Below are 19,041 nucleotides of genomic sequence, written 5' to 3' on the forward strand. Positions count from 1 at the left end.
AAAGCATAATTACAGCCTGGCAATTTAAGGGTAAAAATTGGTAAAATCAACATGAAAACAAATTTCTGTAAGATAAAATTCAGCCACTGATATGTGCACTGGAGAATTATCATTATCTCAAATGCGAGAAGCACTTCATCTCCACCCAATTTCACCCCATTTTACAGCTCCCGAAATATATATTACCTGATTTTTACTCCCATTTAAAAGAAGACGAAAGCTAAGAACACAATGGTCACACTGTACAACAGTGGATTCCACCCGGATTCCATACCTAAACAATGTATCTCTAAAGGTTTTGCCGAGCTGAAAAAGGACCTCCACCTTTAAAACACTTCAAAATAATTTGCAAAACGTAGCAGTGAACACGTGTCAGATGAAACGGCAACTGCACACATTCAATCAACACACACACATTAAAACCATAGAAGAATGTTAGTGTCTGTAATGAGAAACTCTGAGCATGCAGTGAAGCAAACCAAGTGAATTTCGATTAATCGTCGTTTAATGATAATGAGATATGCAACCAAATTTGGCAACGTCGATGACTGGTAGAGCATAGCATCTACGGGGGTGCAAAAGTCACACATTCAGCCACTGTGACGAGGAATCGAGTAGAGAAGTCTGGAAAGACAAAAAGATGAAAGCATTGTGTGGGGACAGCTAACTGTGTGCATGCATTTATCTAATAAGACCAAGTTGTGCAATCCACTCAAAAGTAGCAGCTGCTAGAAAGTGCATCGCTATTAGTGATCGGAAAGGGAAGGATAAGGAGTGCCATTAAAACCACTGCAGTGAAACAGGTCACACGTGAACAAGAAAATTCAAAACATATAAAGGCTCACGTGAACAGAAAACTATCAACAATGGATTCTCTGCTCCAGCTTCACAAGCCATTTGTGATCGAGTAGTGCTAACGGTGCTGAAATTTCTAACGACACTAAGTGAACTTCTTTATTATCTTTCGACAAAAGACATACATTTTACCCCTCACAGGTACCAAAAAAACAAAAACAAAATAGTCTTATCAAAATGGTTTCATACGTGCTACATGGCATGTCGCAGAAAGCAGTTTGTAGGCTTCCAGTTCTTTCTGAAACCCGCTTAAAACACACGTTATGATTGACTGCAGTTCTGGGCAGCAGGACCGTAGTGAATTTATGGAGAATCGGGCATGTTCTGCCAGAGTGCTCTTGGTGTTTTACTGGAGCAACAGAGAGCACAGCAGAACGTGGTATCACATATCTAGTGTAAATCTCCCCTAATGCTTCCCGGGCATCTCTATCACAAATTCCGATGGTCATCCAACACTACTACTACTATGACAGTAAATAAATTATCACTTTGTGTACCTTACAGTGCAAGAATATTACATACATAGTCGCAGTTATTATACTCATGCACGCCACCGATGTAGAAAAGAGGTTATCAAGCAACCATTTCCAGTGAATGTGCATTCTAGAGATTCAATATAAAAGTACCAGTACATGACAAGCACAAGCTCGCCAGGTCTGTGCTTATGCTCAGAGAACAAGGAAATGTGTTGAGATGAATTATCACATGGTACTCCAGTATAGATATAATAGATGTATAGAGGCAATTCGTGGCTGTACATCACAAGACTGCCATACAGGACGCACGTTATGTGCCTGAAATTACGGTAATTATTCTTTCCTCTATAGGCTAGCATGCATGATGCATGCCACAACCTCTGTAAAACGCTGTAGATCGCACTGCAGACCATTGTTACGACCTAAACAGGCACAGACTACTTTCCGCGACACACTGCATAGCACATATCGACACCGAAACGTGAGCAAAAGTGAGACAATAAAAAAAATCGAGAGATTCACAATATAATTGCACAACCTCGAGTGATCAGCACCACAACTTTCTCCGAAGGCACGGCTCTCAAAATATAAATTACTAAAGCATATCGACAGCAAAATACTTCAGAAGGCACGAATGAGCAATGCCCAACGAGCAATATAGAAAAAGTGTGCTCCTATGTGAGAATCGCTTTCTAAATGTTGGAAACTGCGAAACTATCCAGCGCTAACATCACCTCAACTATGCAAGAAGACACGTTGGTCCCTACACTGCGCTCGACTGCAGGTACTAAAGCTTGGAGTGTAACATGTTTTTTTTTTTTCTTTTTTCTCACCACTTATCCAGCAAAAGCAACTGTCAATACGTCTATGAATAAACATCGTACATGTTTAAAAGTATGTGAGACTGTCAGAAGGAAGACTACTTCTAAAAGGCGAGGTGATTTAGCATTACAGGATGAATACAAATGTATGTTGTTTTGATTCTACTCCGTAAAAACATGCGTACACATACCAAAATGGTTAACGCGAATAAATGCCACCGAGCATTTTGCATGGGTTACAAAAATTACTACAGAAATTACAGTTAGCTACAATTTACAGTTAGTTTACAATTTACAGTTAGTTACAAAAATTTTGCATGGGTTACAAAATAACAGAGGTGGAAGCTACGTAAAAATCGATGCAATGAGGAAGAATACTCACAATGTTAACGCACAAACTGACATTTAATGGTCAGAGATTCTAACGTACCATCACGTTTGCCTAACTGCAAAAGTACTAGGAAGCAGGCTGGCTGGTACATTGCAAACTAAGAAAAACCTGAGACCCAGGGAGGGACAAGACACGACACATTCTCAAACATGGCTTTAATGACACAACACAATGTTGGGAAACAAGGTTTGTCGTGTCAGTAAAGGGTTTGATGTGTTTGAGAATTCGTCGCATCTACAGATTTTCCCGGCGATTTTAATCGAAGTGCCAGCTAAATTAATCCATGCCCCATAAAGTTTGCATGGCACGTGGATTAATTTCGATGGCGCTTGGATTACAATCGCCGGGAAAACCTGTAGTCGTTGAGCTCCCAGTCCATGATTTTTCTTTGTTTACGGTTGCCTAATATATTCTATCCTAATTTTCTATCGATGAACAGATGAGTACGCACCATTCCATGTTCATTAAATGTGACTGCCCAGCACCTGCGCATTATATCGCTTTGAACTATACATTTGCACCGTAAAAGCACATTAGGTCTGCTATTAAATAAAGTTTTCCACAAGCATATTCATGCCTAATGCTCCTTGTTGGCATCCTCATAACCCTGAGGTGGTCCACCCGTATTTCTTTAAGCTCAGCACTTTTGAATTCTCTAATCAGATTTCACAAAATGGTAATGGGGAGAGTTAACAGATTTTTTTTTTTTTTACAAAGCATCACCGGTAATGGGAAGCTTCCACAGGGTATATTCTGCATCAACTATGACTCCCTATATTTCCAGAGCAGAGTTGCTTAGGAACAACACAGAACATGAACAAACACCGGTTAACTTCTGCAGATCGACATTCACGGCAAACCAAAGTAAAAAAAACTTCTCTCGCCCCGGCCAGAGAGAAATGCATGGTGGGAAGGAATTGCATGGGACATGCTACAGTGGCAGTTGGTTTTTTACCAGTCACTTTTGACATCTACCATGTTTCCTTTTGTTATGTGCTGTCATTTCCTACTAGAGATAAGAGAGCAAAAAAAAGTGCTCTCCCTTTTTGGTAGTATAACTTGAACTACTGTGTTGGTGGCTCACAGCATTTTACCTCCAGCGCTCTGCTCAAGGATTTTTCCCAATACCCACCCGTCACCTCCCTAACACCGCCCACCAAAGACCTTCGAACACCCCCATAATACCCGCCAGAAAGGGAAAAAAAAAAAAACTAAAAAAAGCCAGGACATAGAGGCGTCACATCCCCCATCAGATTCTACACACCGCCATACGTAGCAGGGCTGGAATTTCGACAGCTCTGACTGTTCAACGATACACCATTTCAAGTAACGCGTAAAAGTAAAGAGTTGCGGAAATTACAGACAGGGCATCGGTTCAAACTTTGAGAAAGTAACGATCTGAACGGCACTTCTTCATCTGACCTTGTCGTCTCGATGTGTCGACTGCACGACAGCTCCGAGCACAAGTTCCTGGTCGTGGAAATCCCAGTACGCAGTCATGTGAAAGCCCATATTGCTGAGAACGACAATGTATTCGCTCAAAGCGAACATTGAATACACTGAAACAGACAGGCAACATTAAGTACGCACGCGCAACATTAAATTACGCTCTTTGTCACATTTCATGCTCATACTCTTTTCAAAAGCAGCAGGAGCTGCTTCTTCTGTACCACCACTTGTTACGATAACACAACTTACTGCATCACGAGGCAGTATGCAGGTACATGATCTAACAGCGTGTTGTGTGATAAAAAATGCTGCAGATAGTCACTTTCGGAGCTGTGCTGTATGAGGTCGATAGGACACAAACATTTGTTGTTCTTTCTTTCTTTCTTCTTTATTTTATCACTTGCAGCTTTACAGACCCGAATCCCACATTGTGCAAATTATTCTAATTTAATCGTCGCGCAATTTTATTGAGGAAGCGCGATATAAGCTTCTTTTTGCCGTGCCTCCGATACGTTTCCCTATAAGACCATGAAAAACAGGTGAAGGGCAGCTTCGTGACAGTTTAAAATTTTAGCTCACACAGATTTCCTCGACGAACAACTTGTCTACAGGTTTTCCCACAGATTTTAATCCGAGCGCCATCGAAATTAATCCATGTGCCATGCAAACTTTATGGGGCACGGATTGATTTAGCTGGCACTCGGATTAAAATCACCAGGAAAACCTGTAGTGCAACTCCATGTGTTTCAACGTCTAAAATGGCAAGGCAACTTTGTACTGAGACGCACGTGACACTAAATGTGCAACTAAAGAGAAGGTAACGTACTTCCTGCCTCGCAGTGCCAATTGTGTCGGAGGAAAAAGTATGTGGCGATTACGGCCGCAATGATGCTGGCAACTGCGAAAGTCTTCTTTGTCTTCAATGACTTCCGTTCCTTTTAAACGAAATGGAAAGCGTGTGACAATGTAATCATGCAAACCAACACGTTATAGCATTTTTTTTAAGCAACCGTAAACTTCCACTCACCATAGGCGTTAACTGCCGCCTAATGTAACTGGGAAGCTTGACCGACAACAGCATGTACAGAGACGACGATATCACGAAGGTGCAGAACAATTTTTCGTGAGCCGCTGCAGAAAGATTCGAATATTTTGCGAGACTATTTTTTTTCTGCCTCAATACGTATATTTACTAAAAAAAATACTTACGATAGTCTTCCGACGAAGATATATTTGTGAGGCCGAGTAAGCATAGATTCTCAACAACATTCAGCACAAATGCCACTGTGCCCAGGCTTTGGTACCCGGGCGAATCTGCGAGAAGGTTATGATAGTACCGGCGGTACATGAAGCTGACTAGCAGCCTGGGTGCGCTGTGTAATGCAATGCCCATTCGCCACACGTAGATCTGAGGCGTGTAACTGCCAATCGCTGCGCTGATGGACGGAAGAAAGTTCCAAACCTACGAAGAAAGACAGATGGAAAACATCTTGAAAAATTACCCCACGCGGAAAAGGGTGCTTATACGCAAGTTTTAAAAACATTACGCGCGTGTAAAGTTTTCTTACCTTGCAGTGTGTGGCGGTAACCGACTTGAAATTGTGTATCAACGACCAGATGACACAAAATATGAAAGAAAAGAGCGGCAGCATAACGGTGCCCACGGCAAGACGCCGAAAGTGCACCTGGATCAACGTGTTAGATAGATTCATATTCGAGTTTATGGGGACGTTCAACTAATTTCTCGCTCGGATTCTGTTTCGCTGGGAGTGACGCCTTGTACACCGCGGGCTTATGCATTTCATCATGCGCAGGCTAAGCGAATTTTCGACACAATCCCCATAATTTCGCGCTCTGTTACGAAACGCTACGTTAACGCCATGTATTGAATTTGTTTACTTCGTTTCTTTTTTTTTTTCTCTCTCGAAACGGTGGTATTCCGGTTTCGGCCACCCATGAAGCACCGCAATGAGTACAGGAGCGAAGCTAAACATGAGGTCGATCCTCTACAGCTCAAAAGAAATTGAGTCGCAACAAAAACGATAATATTTAGTTAATATATAATATGTCGTATTAAATCTGTGCAGCGAGTAGCAGTGCCAAATAAAGGTGACAAGATACCTACGAGAGTAACGCTCTACAAATAAAAAACCACCCGCTCCACGTTCTTTTGCGAAGGCTGATGGGAGTTGAGCAGTGATGTCGTGGTTTGTTGGTGTTTACAACTGCGCTATGGGACGTAAATTGTGCATAATTTCTCCATCTGCTTATGAAATCTTCCTTCCAGCAATCTCCATTTCATCAATTATGCGGATGAAGATGCCGTTAGCTCGAATCAAATCGTAAATCCCGTCTTCTCTCTCCTTCCATGTTGTGCCTGTGCTACGAATGCAATTTGCTATTTCTCCACATATTGGATAGTGCTACACTGTCTGTCAACGCTTTTGCTAGTGCTAGCTCTTCAAAACCTTCATTGAAACGCCATGTGAACTAGACGTTTATGATCGTGCAAGTGTGACAGTGCTTCGTACATTAGGACTGCTATCTTGTGTGTTTATTGCGGCATGATGTCGACGATGAAGCTCTCTGTGCAAGACCGCAAAGAGCTGGAGAAATTCACCAAGTTTCTCGCCTACAAATCCGTCCAGGTTATCGTGCAATCGCGTCTCGGTGAAAAACAGAAAACAAGATCGAAGCCGTACTCGACCGGTTCGGATTGGGTGAGTTGCATTCGTAAACAAATTGCGGTAGTCATGTGCTGTCATTGGTTGAGACGGAAGGTGATGTGCTGATGCAAATTTAGAACTTTATGAAAGTAATTTGACATTTCAAAAAGTTTCTCTCGAAAGAAGGCGAGTGGCATCTCTTCGACATTTGCTATCACCGGCTGCAATATACCGAAACTAGACACCGTACCTCAATCACCGTCTGCTTCTCGCTCTGAACAGGCATCATATTTGTGTTGACGCGACACTGAGAACCTATTTGAGATCAGAAAAAGAAATAATATACCTGGATAGAAAAAAGAACAACAATGTGCAATCACCTAGCTAGAGCATTACATAACTTGTCAAAACGTCGTAGACATGTGCATTACTGGACATATCTTTCTTGATTTTAGAATTAGAGAGTAAATTATTTTGCTGTACCATGTTTTTATATACCATTCCATTGTTGAATTGTCTATCAGAAGCCACCCACTTATGCGTGGAGAGCCTGCCCCGCATCCGTAGATACACGACGTGCGACCTGACTGGTATTGATAAGGGAGTGGAGCAGAACTCATCCCATGATATGAACGACGTAAACAAGATCTAGATCTGTGGCTGTTACAATAGGTATCCCCATATAAGTGCGAGACAGTCAGAAACGCTGCCAGATATAAATACAGCATGTCGTAAACCTTTTATCTGCCTCATTCCCATAATATGTATCCTGTCTGTTGTGTCTGTCCTGTTAGAATTGCATGGCTTCATTTATGCATCACTTCAAAGGGGTGATGGTACAGGGTGTGTCTATGAGATCGCATACTGTAGATGGGGGTCGTATAAAATTAGAAACCCATCTTTTGGAGACATTTGCCCCGAATGTGACTCGGCATATTTGATCTAACTGTCTTTCCGAGCTAGTGGTCTTTGCAAAGAGGTGTGACAATCAATTTGTGGCATGGGAAATGATTATGACTTGTTTGGAAAAATTAAGTAGAAAATAATTAATCATAAAGTTGTTTGAAGGCCCCCCCCAGATAAATTTTTTGCAGTTACATGTTGTTTATGAAACAATTTCCACTTGAAATCACTTTGAACCACTTTGTACGTAAGTGGTTTAAGGTGGAAATTGTTTCATAAACCATTTGGGATTGCAGGTGAATATAGCCCAGGTGAAAAAACCTGGGCCTTTAAGAATATATTTTTGTTTGGCGTACATTACATTACATGTGCTAGAGCAGCCAACAGTTGATAATATACAACGCTTAGCCGAGAAGTTATCGTTGTCATTTCTCTTGTGTGCTCTCAGTGCATTATGGGTCACATATTCTGTCATGCGACTTTTATCCAATCGTCAGGTGATTAGTCATCAACTGATTATACCTGACTTTTTTTGGCACTTTCATGCAACTTGGAAGACTGGACATGGTGTTTTGTAATTGTACCAGAATATGAGTTTGTAACCAGAATGAAAGCAAGTGATTGATTCAGGAGCAGATCCAGATGGGACAGGGGAGGAAGGGAAATCCAATGTATGATGTGATGTTCTTTTTTTTTTTGTGTGTGTGTGTGTGTGTGTGGGGGGGGGGGCGATCACCCAACTGGCCCCCGCCCCCTTGGATCCGCCACTGGATTGATTTCACACATTGATTGGTGAGGACACTACATTTAGCCAAATCTGTTCACAGCATGAAGTGCACTTGTATGACAGCCCTCTGTCGTCACACGCATATACCACATGCCAAGAAAGGAGGCAAAGTGGCGCACAAAATATCTGAGCTGTAGTTACGCTCAGTTCTGACTGGCACCGCGTTACATTTGTCTAAAAAAAGAATAATTACCATCAACATTTTGTCTGGCAAGTGTTCGCAAATGTAAGGAAATGCTGAATTATATCTTGAAATAAGGGTGAGCAGGCAAGTGAGCTGGTGAAGGTTCGACGAAGGCATACCTTGAGCTTGAGGGACGATAACGCACGAAGAAGTAGACAAAGAAGTCGACAAGACGAGGCTCAAACGAAGAAGTAGACAAGACGAGGCTCAAACGAAGAAGTCGACAAGACGAGGCTCAAACGAACAAGTTGACAAGACGAGGCTCAAACGAAGAAGTAGACAAGACGAGGCTCAAACGAAGAAGTAGACAAAGAAGTCGACAAGACGAGGCTCAAACGAAGAAGTAGACAAGACGAGGCTCAAACGAACAAGTCGACAAGACGAGGCTCAAACGAACAAGTCGACAAGACGAGGCTCAAACGAAGAAGTAGACAAAGAAGTCGACAAGACGAGGCTCAAACGAAGAAGTAGACAAGACGAGGCTCAAACGAACAAGTCGACAAGACGAGGCTCAAACGAAGAAGTAGACAAGACGAGGCTCAAACGAAGAAGTAGACAAGACGAGGCTCAAACGAAGAAGTAGACAAGACGAGCTTCAAAGCCTTTGAGCCTCGTCTTGTCTACTTCTTCGTGCGTTATCGTCCCTCAAGCTCGCCTTCGTCGAATTATATCTTCTCATGTCAGATTACCCTTGCAATAGTACAGCATATATATGTACTTATCGCTTTTCAACAATTCCGGCTAAGCAACACTTTTTTCAAAGCTTGTTACACCGACACCGTGCTTTCCTCTCCCCACAGTTCAATCTCGACATTCCTGACCTTCCCGAAGTACAAGCCGAGGTGAAACGGGCGATGGGTGGACAGATTCCTGCAGCCGGGGGCCCGAGTCTCTGTACGGAAATCTCCCTGCAGACTGCCGAAGGGGACTCCCTTGCTCTGGAAACCTGGCAACTGGCAGTGGCAGAGGCCTGCGACCCAACAGTGCGAGCCATCTACACTGTCTACAACCGCATGAGCATTCTGCTCAAATCGCTCATCGCGTTCACACGCGTTACTCCGGCGTACCGGTTGTCAGCAAGGCAGGGCCCTGACTCTTATGTCATCTGTTACAGGGTCTATCTTGGTGACCCACAGGTACATATGTTCCCGCTTCGATTATTTCATCGTGATGTGCTTCAGTAAAGAGTTGGCAGCTGTACTGATCAAACTCATGCTCACCACGCGTTAACCTGCACGTCGGCATTAATCTGGTACACGTTAATCTGGTACATGTTAATCTGGCTTTGTTGGTGCCTCAGAATGCACCGTCCAGGAAAAAAAGGCTATGGTACCACGCAAGCTTTGACTTTTTGTACAAGAATGCTGGGGTGGCCTAGGACCTCGCGATATTGAATGCTACTTTTAGTTCCCCGCCCTCGAATGTCTCGATAGTACATGAACCCCCTTCTAGCAAAATACGATATTCAAGGAAACCAAATGCAAAGGGGAAAAAAAAAAAGTTCGTTTGAAAGCACTGCAACAACAACAAAATCATCGTATGTAGAATGGTTATTCTGGGGGGGGAAATTTGTTTCATGTAGCGCAAGGAAGGTTTTCGGTTTCTTCACTTCACCCTGTTTTTCTTAATTTTTTTTTTAAACTTTGATATCAGGGTCTTTGACAGGTGTTTTCCACCAGCCCATGGAACCTGTGAGTTCCTAAGCATTACCCTGAGTTTTTTGGAATCGCGTTCTCTTTGTGTTTTTTTGTTTTGTTTTTTGTTGCAAGAAACGTCCCTTCGAACACACAATACAGACTTGGATTCAATAGCATTACTGAGTACCTGAGTGTGTTAGTAGCGGTTGGGCAAACTTGACTCCGTAAATTTGATTTAATAGCTCGTTCTTTTAGGCTTTTATGAGGCCACTGCCCATATCACAGTACTATATTAAATCGTAATTCTTGTACATCTAGGTTCACCTGCTGGGGGAAGGTTGCAAAAGCGAGACGGTGGGCAGAGTCGGCACACCTATAGGAACCGTAATATTCGGAGTTTTGTACCGTACAAAGCTGACAATATCGCCCCAACGAGCAGCACCACACAATCCGATCATGGTCAAAAGTGATTACTTCAAGCCGGACCTCAGCCCGAAATGGGTTCATCGAAACAGTTGCCCGCACGTCAAGCCGTACAGGTGACTCCAGTATTTCGGGGTCTTATTATTAAATGTTAGGAAGTGCCCACAACTTACCAGTTCTCATTCTTTTTCGTACGCATATAAAAGCGGGGACACAGAAGTCGACGGCACAAAAGTTGCCGATGGTGCTTTGGATGCTCACAAGAATCGTGATTACGGTGCTGCCCCTACGAATGGGTGAGAAAGTATATCTTGCACGCTTTCCAGCATAATTTCTCGACTATCCTTGCGTTTGCTGACCGAGAGCGAGGGAGGCTCCACCTCCCGGATGTAGGCCAATAGGAGGACACGGAGGGCAGACACTTCCCTTAGCCTCTGTTCTCGCCTAAGAGATGGCGCAACATTACCGTTGTTTCACGTGTCGCATGGCTTCTACCATGGCGCACCAATCTAACCAACGTTACTTGGTTAGATTAACGTTAGATCAACGTTAGATCAACGTTAGTTGGTTAGATTAACGTTAGTTGGTTAGATTTGTTCGCCATAGCAGAAGCCTTGCAGCAGGCGAAATAACGGTAGCTACACTCCTGTCTAAGCGTCGTTCAGCCATTGGTTAGATTGGTGTACCATGGCAGAAGCCTTGCGATCATGCTTGCGACACGCAAAACAACGGTAACGCTGCGCCATCTCTTAGGCGAGACCAGAGGCTTGGGAAGTGCCCGCCTTCCGCATCCTCCTATTGGCCCCGCATCCAGGAGGCGGAGCCTCCCTCGCTCTTGGTCAGCAAACGCAAGGACAGTCATTTTTATTCTTATCCTTCGACTCAAATTCTACAGACACACCAACGGGGATGGAGGATTCGTGGATATACGCAACGGTGCTTTTGCTCCTGTGCCGCCACCGCTCGATGGGGAGTTTGAAATTCCCGAAGTTCCCTTCCAGCATCTCCTTCCAGTGGAAAACGGTCTGTCCTCCACGGACACGGTGGATAGCGCTCGCGCAAATGATGATTCAAAAGGTGATGCAGATGCTGCGGTGGAGAAAAATGGCAAAGAATCGCCGCCGGCAGAAGACTTTGTTCTAATAGAACTTGTGAGTACAAAGATCCTTTTCGTGCATCAGGTTGGGAGTATGGTAGAAGCGTGACCTACTAGATTATAACGACCATGTCACAGGCACCCCATCCTAGAGCAGTGTTTGAAAGCTAGCGGTGGTGCTACCCATCAGCCAGATTATTGCTTCTTCAATTTCTGCAGTACTTTGTACTTTAGCTTACCTTAGTATTTTTGTACAAGCGGTGGATGTCCCACGGGAGATGATTCTTTCGAAAGTTGATCATCGTCCTCATTCTACGCGTTTTCATAGGAGCTCTTGCTGTCGTCTGCTACGGTAGCCGTATGTCCGCTTCTGCGCGTTCGGAATTCAAATTTCCACCGTCCAATCACGACGTAGATCTTGCGGGCCGACGAGTAGCGCCCCCTAGCGGATCGTGCGGACGGGCTCCTCATAGGCTTTGCCGATTGTGACATGGTCGCTATAATCTACAGGTTTTCCCGCCGATCTTAATCCAAGTGCCAGCTAAATTAATCCATGCCCCATAAAGTTTGCATGGCACATGGATTAATTTAGCTGGCACTTGGATTAAAATCGCCGGGAAAACCTGTAGTAGGTCGTGGGTAAAAGTGGGTGTGGGCAGTGTGTTGAAAGTAATATTTATCGTTTTCCCCCTCGCTTTTCTTCCACTACACACAAAAAGAAGCCACCCTTTGCCGATTCCGACGGAAGCGCCGATCTCGGCGCCTTCTTCCACGAATGCCAGACGGCGCCGATGCTGTCCTCGTTTGCCTCCCAGCCGACCCTCGAAGAGCAGGTGTCGGAGATCAGCGCGCACCTGGCAGCGCTGGAGTCCAGCCTGCCGGACTTGGACCAGTTCGTCGAGTCCGTCTGCCAATGCGAGGCACTCAAGTGAAAGCGCCGCTCCTTTACGGCCAAGCTCAACGCGAACCAATGTGTGACATTTTGCGGTGTTGAAGAGTGCAGCGCGGAACAAACTGAAACGAGCAGTGAAGCGGCAAGAAAAAGGGATCTCCGGTCGTTTCTTTGCGGAAGTGTTCAAAGTAGCACCCAGTGAAACGTTTGTTACAAAGTGATACTTGTGGCAATAGATTTTGAGTGAACACAGTGACCTCTGGGGAAGCATGACACTAGTCACGAGGCAGACGACTTTTTTTTTTACATTGTTAGCCTTTTGATGCTCAAAGATGTGTCCTATCTTTGTGGCAATGGCCAAAGTTGTGCATAGGTACGTTTTTTTTTTTTTTTTGCCACAAATTACCGCACTTTTCGTCCGACAAATGTATATCGGAGTGAAGTCTCACTCGTAAATTTCAACTAGCAATGGAGACAACCTTAATCTTAACAGTCCAGAGCCTCTGTGCAGACGTAAAATTAAATAACTCCCGTTATCTTCACCCGTACGATAGATTTCGTAGAGTCGCCTGCATAATAACCCCAGAGATCATCGGCGGAGTCCAAGTGTTTGCTCAACGAGCGTGACGGAAACTGCTTGCTGATACGGTTTACTTTCTGCGGAATTTTGATAATGCGGAGACGGTGCGGAAAAAGCAGTGCGGAAAAGTGGACTAGACTGTATTTGCAATAAAGCCAGCTTGTAACTGTACTTTGCTTTAGAGTAGTAGGTTTTTATAATGGACTTAGGACTGCTCCGGTAGAACTTTTTTTTTTCCCTGCTAGCCCGTCCGTCGTACAGTGTGTGGCCGCTCAGGGGAATACCAAAGTGTACTCTTGCTACACGTCTTAAAGGGGCACGAAAGTGCAAGAATTTTATCCTTGGGGAATGAAAGATGCTTTAACCTTGACCGTGTATTCACACGAGTGACGTTCCCCAGAATACTCCAGCGGAAGATGCGAAAAAAACGTCGTGTCTTCTCGTGCACTGCCAACCGTGAGGAATATCCTGTGACACAGTCACAAGATATTCCGTAGCAGACGACAGGAAATTAAACTGACAGTGTTGTCTGCTAAGTGCGCAATACGCCACAACGTTCCCCAGAATACTCCAACGGAAGATGTGAAAAACGTCGTAGCCTTCTGCTGTCTCGTCAACGTCGTGTCTTCTCGTGCACTGCCAACCGTGAGGAATATCCTGCGACGCAGTCACAAAATATTCCGTAGCAAACGGCAGGAAACGAAACTGAGTGTCGTCTGCTAAGTGCGCAATACGCTACTCCCGATATTCTGGCGCAGCGCGAACGCTCCGCGAACTACGCTATTCAACTTCCACCCTGTGAGAGTTTTTTTTTTTTTGCTCTCTCATCCACTAGAATATTCCGCAGGTATGTTGCTCGTGTGAGTACACGATAAGAAGGAAGTGGAGCCGTCTGTTGAGGCTTTCGTGACTTGGGAGCGAAAGGACCTGCAATTTACGCTTTCCTTCTCCCTCTCAAGAAGGCCGACAATGCAGAGCGCACTGTTATTGGTCCCTGCAAACGACCTGTCCAATCATCACGGGAGGTCATTTGAAGAGACCAATCCGAGGCCTCTCTGCACTGCCGGGGTCCTTATGAAACAGAGGTAGAGGGAAAGCATACATTGCAGAGTCTCTCGCTCATAAATACCAAACGACGTGACGGATGAATACTGTTCCTTTTGTTTTAGTGTCAAGGTAACATCTTTAATTCCGCGAGGAGAGACTTTCGCACTTCGGTGGCCCTTTAAACCATTTTTGAGTCCCAAGCGTCGAGTAATTCAAGCTCAAATCATGCTCTGAGGAAAGGAGACATATCAATCATATCGTCTGTGAAGTGATGGAAGACATTGTTATGGAATATTTATTGTTACTTGTTGCCTATTCCTCTATATCAGAGTGTGCTCTAGATCAGTTTCTTTTTTTTGCTTCGATAATTTGTTTTTTCTTTTTTTGCTTGTCTAGTGCTTTTGCTCTTCATATTTGCCAGTCTTGCTTAAAAAAAAAAAAACTCCTAAGCTCTTGTGCAGGCATACTACATGATATGACATTGACGTGACAGTAACAAGTTCTTAAATGCAAGTAAGCCGTTAACAACATTTAGTATCGCTTGTACCAAATTTGTTTGTGCACATGCATGCATATGCTAACCAAAAATGTGCATGTAGTGATTTTTGCAGTGTGCAAACTATTTACAAATTCACACAAGGTGTTCAATGCTTGCAAGTACAACAAATGTATGTATATGCCATGGTATCACTGTTAATGTGTTAAGTACAAGAAGTTAAAGTGGGTCAGCCATTAATGACATGTTCTTCGAGCTCTTCCTGAATGTCCGGGCAGTCCGCTATCCGAGCCTGTTCAATGTTTGCAAGCTCCCTCCTCAGTACAGCGTACATCTAGGAGTAGATAACTGTCCCCGCCAGCTCACTACTGTCCTTATTGCAAGGCACATAAAAGTTAATGAAAGTCTCTTAAATCGTTTTAATTTTAAGAATGAAAAGAAGCTTTCCTTAGCAACAGTACGTTCAGCAGGAGCTACATTTCCTGCAATTAGTTGTACGTCCTCGGGCCAGCACCGTAGCATGAAGGGGGGGGGGGGCGTAGGGGCGGTCGCCCGGGGCGCGAGATTTTGTGGGGCACAAATTATCGACGGTGAGAGAAAAAAAAGTTCAAATTAAAAACAGTGAAACTGTTGAATCGCTCGAAAAAAAAATCTCAATTTTTTTAACGTTGGGCGCTGTTGGAACAATCTTCTGGGCGCCTCCCTATTTATCCCTATTTTGGGCTGAAATTGTGCTCACGTCAGGAAGGGAAAAAGGGAAGCTTTTTGCCAGGACTGTAGAAGACCACATCTAGTACATTAGGCACATAGAAGACGTGCATCGTCTTTCTGTACGAATTTAATGTTGTAACCGATAATGCTGTGCAGCAATTGTAGGCAGTAGGAAACGGTGAAGAGGGTATTTCCCCTCTCTTTTCGTACAGTAAAATTGTAAAGGGGTGCAATGTCAGAAGATAATTTGAGGGAAAAAAAGGAATGTGGTATCATCCAACATAGACTGATTCATTTAGGAGGTGCAGAAAGCTTGGATTTTACCCGACAAAGTCTACCCTGTTCAACGTACAACAAGCAGGTCCTCTATTCACTGTGGGGGGGAGGAAATATATTTATTATACGAAAGGGAAAAAAAACGGGGGAATCTATTCGCTGGGTCATTTCCCAGTAAAGTTGTTACAGAAGATAGGGAAAAAAAAAAAAAAAATGGAACGGAAGAACTTCATAAAATGACCAAGCCTGACTTTCAGATTTTGTAGATCCTGTCCTGCAAACTTGAACGTCATTCATGGATGACCCTCGAACGTTGGAAAAACCAGGAGCCTCAAATTGTCAAAAACATGGCAGTGGTTCCATTATTGTAGAGTAACTCGTTGCAAAGACAAATTTACATTGTGTTGCTTGTGTTGCACTGTTGGTACTGGTACCATTATATTTTGAAGAGCCAGTCTCGTACTGCACTACCCACTTGGAACGGTTACCTTGCAATTCTCTGTTGTTGACAACATAATGCACAAACATATGCTGTGACCATTAAATAAACAAACGTAAGGGATAAGAGTTGGGCAGCTTGCCACAAGCTGTGCTGGAAACAGGATGCACTATACCACCACGAATATTTGTACGTAAGTGGACAACCTAGAGACAAAGCGAAGTCGTCTTGCACTACACCTCCATTGAGAGTAGACAACTGCCAAAACTTGTAACAGCCGCCAGATCGGTAATCTGTTTAGCGTCTCCACTTCAAACGGGAGAGTGGAATGATGACTAGACAAGGCTACAAGCAAACGTTTTGCTAAACTGAGGGTGAAAGACAAGCTCACAAACAAACACAAGCTACTAGAGCGTTTGTTTATTTTGGATGATGCTGTTATTAACAGTTCTCACGATTTTGAATGAGTGAAGTGCTGTACGCACTCACGTGCTATTACAGTATACATTTCTGAACACTGACACTTTCACAATTCTGCACCTGAAACTCACAAATAAAATATCAATTTAATTTTGAAACTGACCAGATAGTATGGGGCTACCCCTTTTATGTAACCAGATGAGTTTGGAATGCCAAGCATGTGGCTGTCGAGAAAGTTTAGAAACCTTCCGAAATTACGTTGATGTCACAGCCTTCAAATCTGTATACGTCAAAAACCGTAGAGCTACTGCTTTGGTGTGCAAGGGTACTGATGTTTGTTGGTATGATGTGTGGTAAAGAGGTGCGGTGTGAAAAAGCAGACACCAAACTGCAACAATACTGCCAAGGAAAATGTTTTGTCAGTGAATCTTGCACACAAGAGACAGTTTGAAATTGGTATATTTCACTGGACTTCCTTGTCCAGCTGGTTGGCTTCTGCCAGTAAACTGCTAACACAGAAATTATGGAATCTATTTACGTATATAAAAAATATTGGCTTTGTCTGTATGTTTTGTATCCGACCTTTCAAAGTAGTTCTCCGATAATTTTGTCTGTGTGCATGTGACTGGATGACTGTCAATTCCGTAAGAATTTAAGTTGCAAGTGTTCCTGGAAGAACTGGACGACGTTCGCGCCCTTCATAATGCAGTGGTTTGCTTGCTGCCGTTTTCGACATACTACTAGCATCGTTTCCCATGCTATGTAGATTGATACTTGGAAAATAAAATGTTACGAAATAAAACAGTTGTTTGTCCGCATGTTCATGCAGAAATAGGTGGCGGTGGTGGTGGTGATGGTAGTGCTGAAAGAGGTCGCCGCTGTCGGCTTTACCACACAGAGGTGGGCAATGTCACGACTGCACGTTCTGCGGTGAATGTGAGTCCTGGGCCGACTACTAACGGAACTGTGCCGATGTTTGTCTGACGGCCGTCTGAGAAAAACCCAGAAAAAAACCCAGACAGCACAGCCGGCACCGGTATTCGAACTGAGGTTCCTCCCAGTCTCGACAAAATAGGAAATATAACTACGCAAAGCAAGTTATACTCTCGCCATACTGTACCTCGCACCTAATAACGAAACCGAAACTATTGCTCACAACCAACACTTCACGATGCGCCAGCGCCACCTATAACACGCTTCCAAATGCTGCCCACAGGGGCACGTAGAGGAGATTTTGGCCGGTTTTACATGTGATCTTTTACATTGCCTTAAACACGGTGGGATTATCACCCGAGTAAGTATTGAGTGATTAGCCGCTTTTATAGGATTAGGAAACGACAGACGTTGTTCACCACCTCAAAAACTATCCCTTTTTCTACATGGTTACTACCTTGAAACTGAGCACATTAAACAGAGCGATTCTGCATAGTGACAATGTCAATGATTTTTGCCGTTATTGTCAGGAATGGGATCATCAGGCAGCACACGCAGGGTCACCATCGTGAATGAACATTCACCCGATGTCATCAAGATATCCGACGCTGTGGCGAAACGACTCAAAGGAGACACGGAACCAATAACCAGCTCTGCATCTCGTACAGAGGTTAGTCGTCCCTACGACAGCCGCGCTGGGGACAGTCTGGAAGCTCGAAGGCTCCATTATGAAGACATCCGAAAAGTGGACAGCGTTTGGAAAGAACGGTTAGATGAAGTTGAAAGACAGAATCAAGAGCTTTACAAGCTGGCCACGGACAAGTTCGCCGGCGCTGTAGACGAAGTTGGAACGAAGTATGTGAAGCACAAGTGTGTTCCCGTGTGTGAGGCTGCCCAGAAGAAGGTCCTAGAGTGCTATGAAAGGAATCAGAAACAGCCGCTGAATTGTTCCAAGCTCGTGGATGCCTTTACACGCTGCGTTCACCAGGCACGAAAGGACATCATAGCACAGTAGGCTGGGTTGTGTTCAAATAAGTCAGGGATTGGTACTTTGCTCGCGTGTTAGGTTGGAGATAGCACTCTAGATGCTTTTGTAATATTTCAAGCACGGGAAAAATAAACTGTTCTGTTCACAGTTGATTTTTTTGTCTCTCTCTCTCTGTTTCAGTTTGGCTTTAATGACTCGAAGCAATGAAACATAACAGCTGCTTATGGTTGGCATTCAGCTGCTCAGGGAACAACAGGAATAAAATTCAAAAACCTAAAGTAATGCGATACTTACATGTTTTCTTCTGGCGATGCCTTCACTCCCGCGGGAATGCGCATGCTCATTAGGAAGTGGCGCCGAGTTTGAAATCTAAACAGATCTTCAGCGGTATTTTGCTGTCTATTTTTTAAAGTTGCGTATGTCTACCGTAGTACGTTGCATAGCACTGAAGCAAACTATCCAGAAGACCAATGCTCTTTTGATACTCCGTGGTCCAGACCAGCGCCGTCACACATTTTTTTAACGTGTAATGTCGTCAGCTGACAAATGTTTACTGACGAAGCGGCCAAGG

The 19,041-nt window shown here is 44.0% G+C and overlaps 3 protein-coding genes across 3 annotated transcripts; 2 read left to right on the plus strand and 1 right to left on the minus strand.

Annotated features, from left to right (window-relative positions):
* Window positions 1-483: 483 nt before the first annotated feature.
* Window positions 484-5,909, minus strand: LOC135394866 (post-GPI attachment to proteins factor 2-like). Its single transcript, XM_064625899.1, has 6 exons — window positions 5,561-5,909; window positions 5,202-5,454; window positions 5,020-5,123; window positions 4,819-4,927; window positions 3,966-4,102; window positions 484-624 (listed from the first exon to the last, which is right to left on the minus strand). Exons 1-6 carry the CDS (start codon window positions 5,702-5,704, stop codon window positions 583-585), a joined length of 789 nt encoding a protein of 262 aa, XP_064481969.1. The 5' UTR covers window positions 5,705-5,909; the 3' UTR covers window positions 484-582.
* A 241-nt stretch (window positions 5,910-6,150) lies between these two features.
* Window positions 6,151-17,116, plus strand: LOC135394865 (autophagy-related protein 13-like). Its single transcript, XM_064625898.1, has 6 exons — window positions 6,151-6,712; window positions 9,333-9,668; window positions 10,488-10,708; window positions 10,799-10,888; window positions 11,488-11,743; window positions 12,408-17,116. The coding sequence occupies exons 1-6, from the start codon at window positions 6,557-6,559 to the stop codon at window positions 12,618-12,620; spliced, it is 1,272 nt and encodes a 423-aa protein (XP_064481968.1). The 5' UTR covers window positions 6,151-6,556; the 3' UTR covers window positions 12,621-17,116.
* A 619-nt stretch (window positions 17,117-17,735) lies between these two features.
* On the plus strand, window positions 17,736-18,622 carry LOC135396209 (MICOS complex subunit MIC19-like). Its single transcript, XM_064627235.1, has 2 exons — window positions 17,736-17,843; window positions 18,013-18,622. The coding sequence occupies exon 2, from the start codon at window positions 18,015-18,017 to the stop codon at window positions 18,495-18,497; it is 483 nt and encodes a 160-aa protein (XP_064483305.1). The 5' UTR covers window positions 17,736-17,843; window positions 18,013-18,014; the 3' UTR covers window positions 18,498-18,622.
* The last annotated feature ends 419 nt before the right edge of the window (window positions 18,623-19,041 follow it).

This window comes from Ornithodoros turicata, chromosome 5, assembly GCF_037126465.1.
Source record: "Ornithodoros turicata isolate Travis chromosome 5, ASM3712646v1, whole genome shotgun sequence".
In the NCBI taxonomy this organism is placed as follows: Eukaryota; Metazoa; Arthropoda; class Arachnida; order Ixodida; family Argasidae; genus Ornithodoros; species Ornithodoros turicata.

Excerpts from the sequence above, each read along its gene's own strand:
- LOC135394866 (XM_064625899.1), bottom strand. The coding sequence starts at position 5,704 with ATGAATCTATCTAACACGTTGATCCAGGTGCACTTTCGGCGTCTTGCC. Across the intron at positions 5,455-5,560 it reads TTACCGCCACACACTGCAAG|GTTTGGAACTTTCTTCCGTC; the intron begins GTAAGAAAACTT and ends CTTTCTTCGTAG. Across the intron at positions 4,103-4,818 it reads TTGGCACTGCGAGGCAGGAA|TGTATTCAATGTTCGCTTTG; the intron begins GTACGTTACCTT and ends TGTCTGTTTCAG.
- LOC135394865 (XM_064625898.1), top strand. The coding sequence starts at position 6,557 with ATGATGTCGACGATGAAGCTCTCTGTGCAAGACCGCAAAGAGCTGGAG. Across the intron at positions 9,669-10,487 it reads TCTATCTTGGTGACCCACAG|GTTCACCTGCTGGGGGAAGG; the intron begins GTACATATGTTC and ends TTGTACATCTAG. Across the intron at positions 10,889-11,487 it reads GGTGCTGCCCCTACGAATGG|ACACACCAACGGGGATGGAG; the intron begins GTGAGAAAGTAT and ends CAAATTCTACAG.
- LOC135396209 (XM_064627235.1), top strand. The coding sequence starts at position 18,015 with ATGGGATCATCAGGCAGCACACGCAGGGTCACCATCGTGAATGAACAT.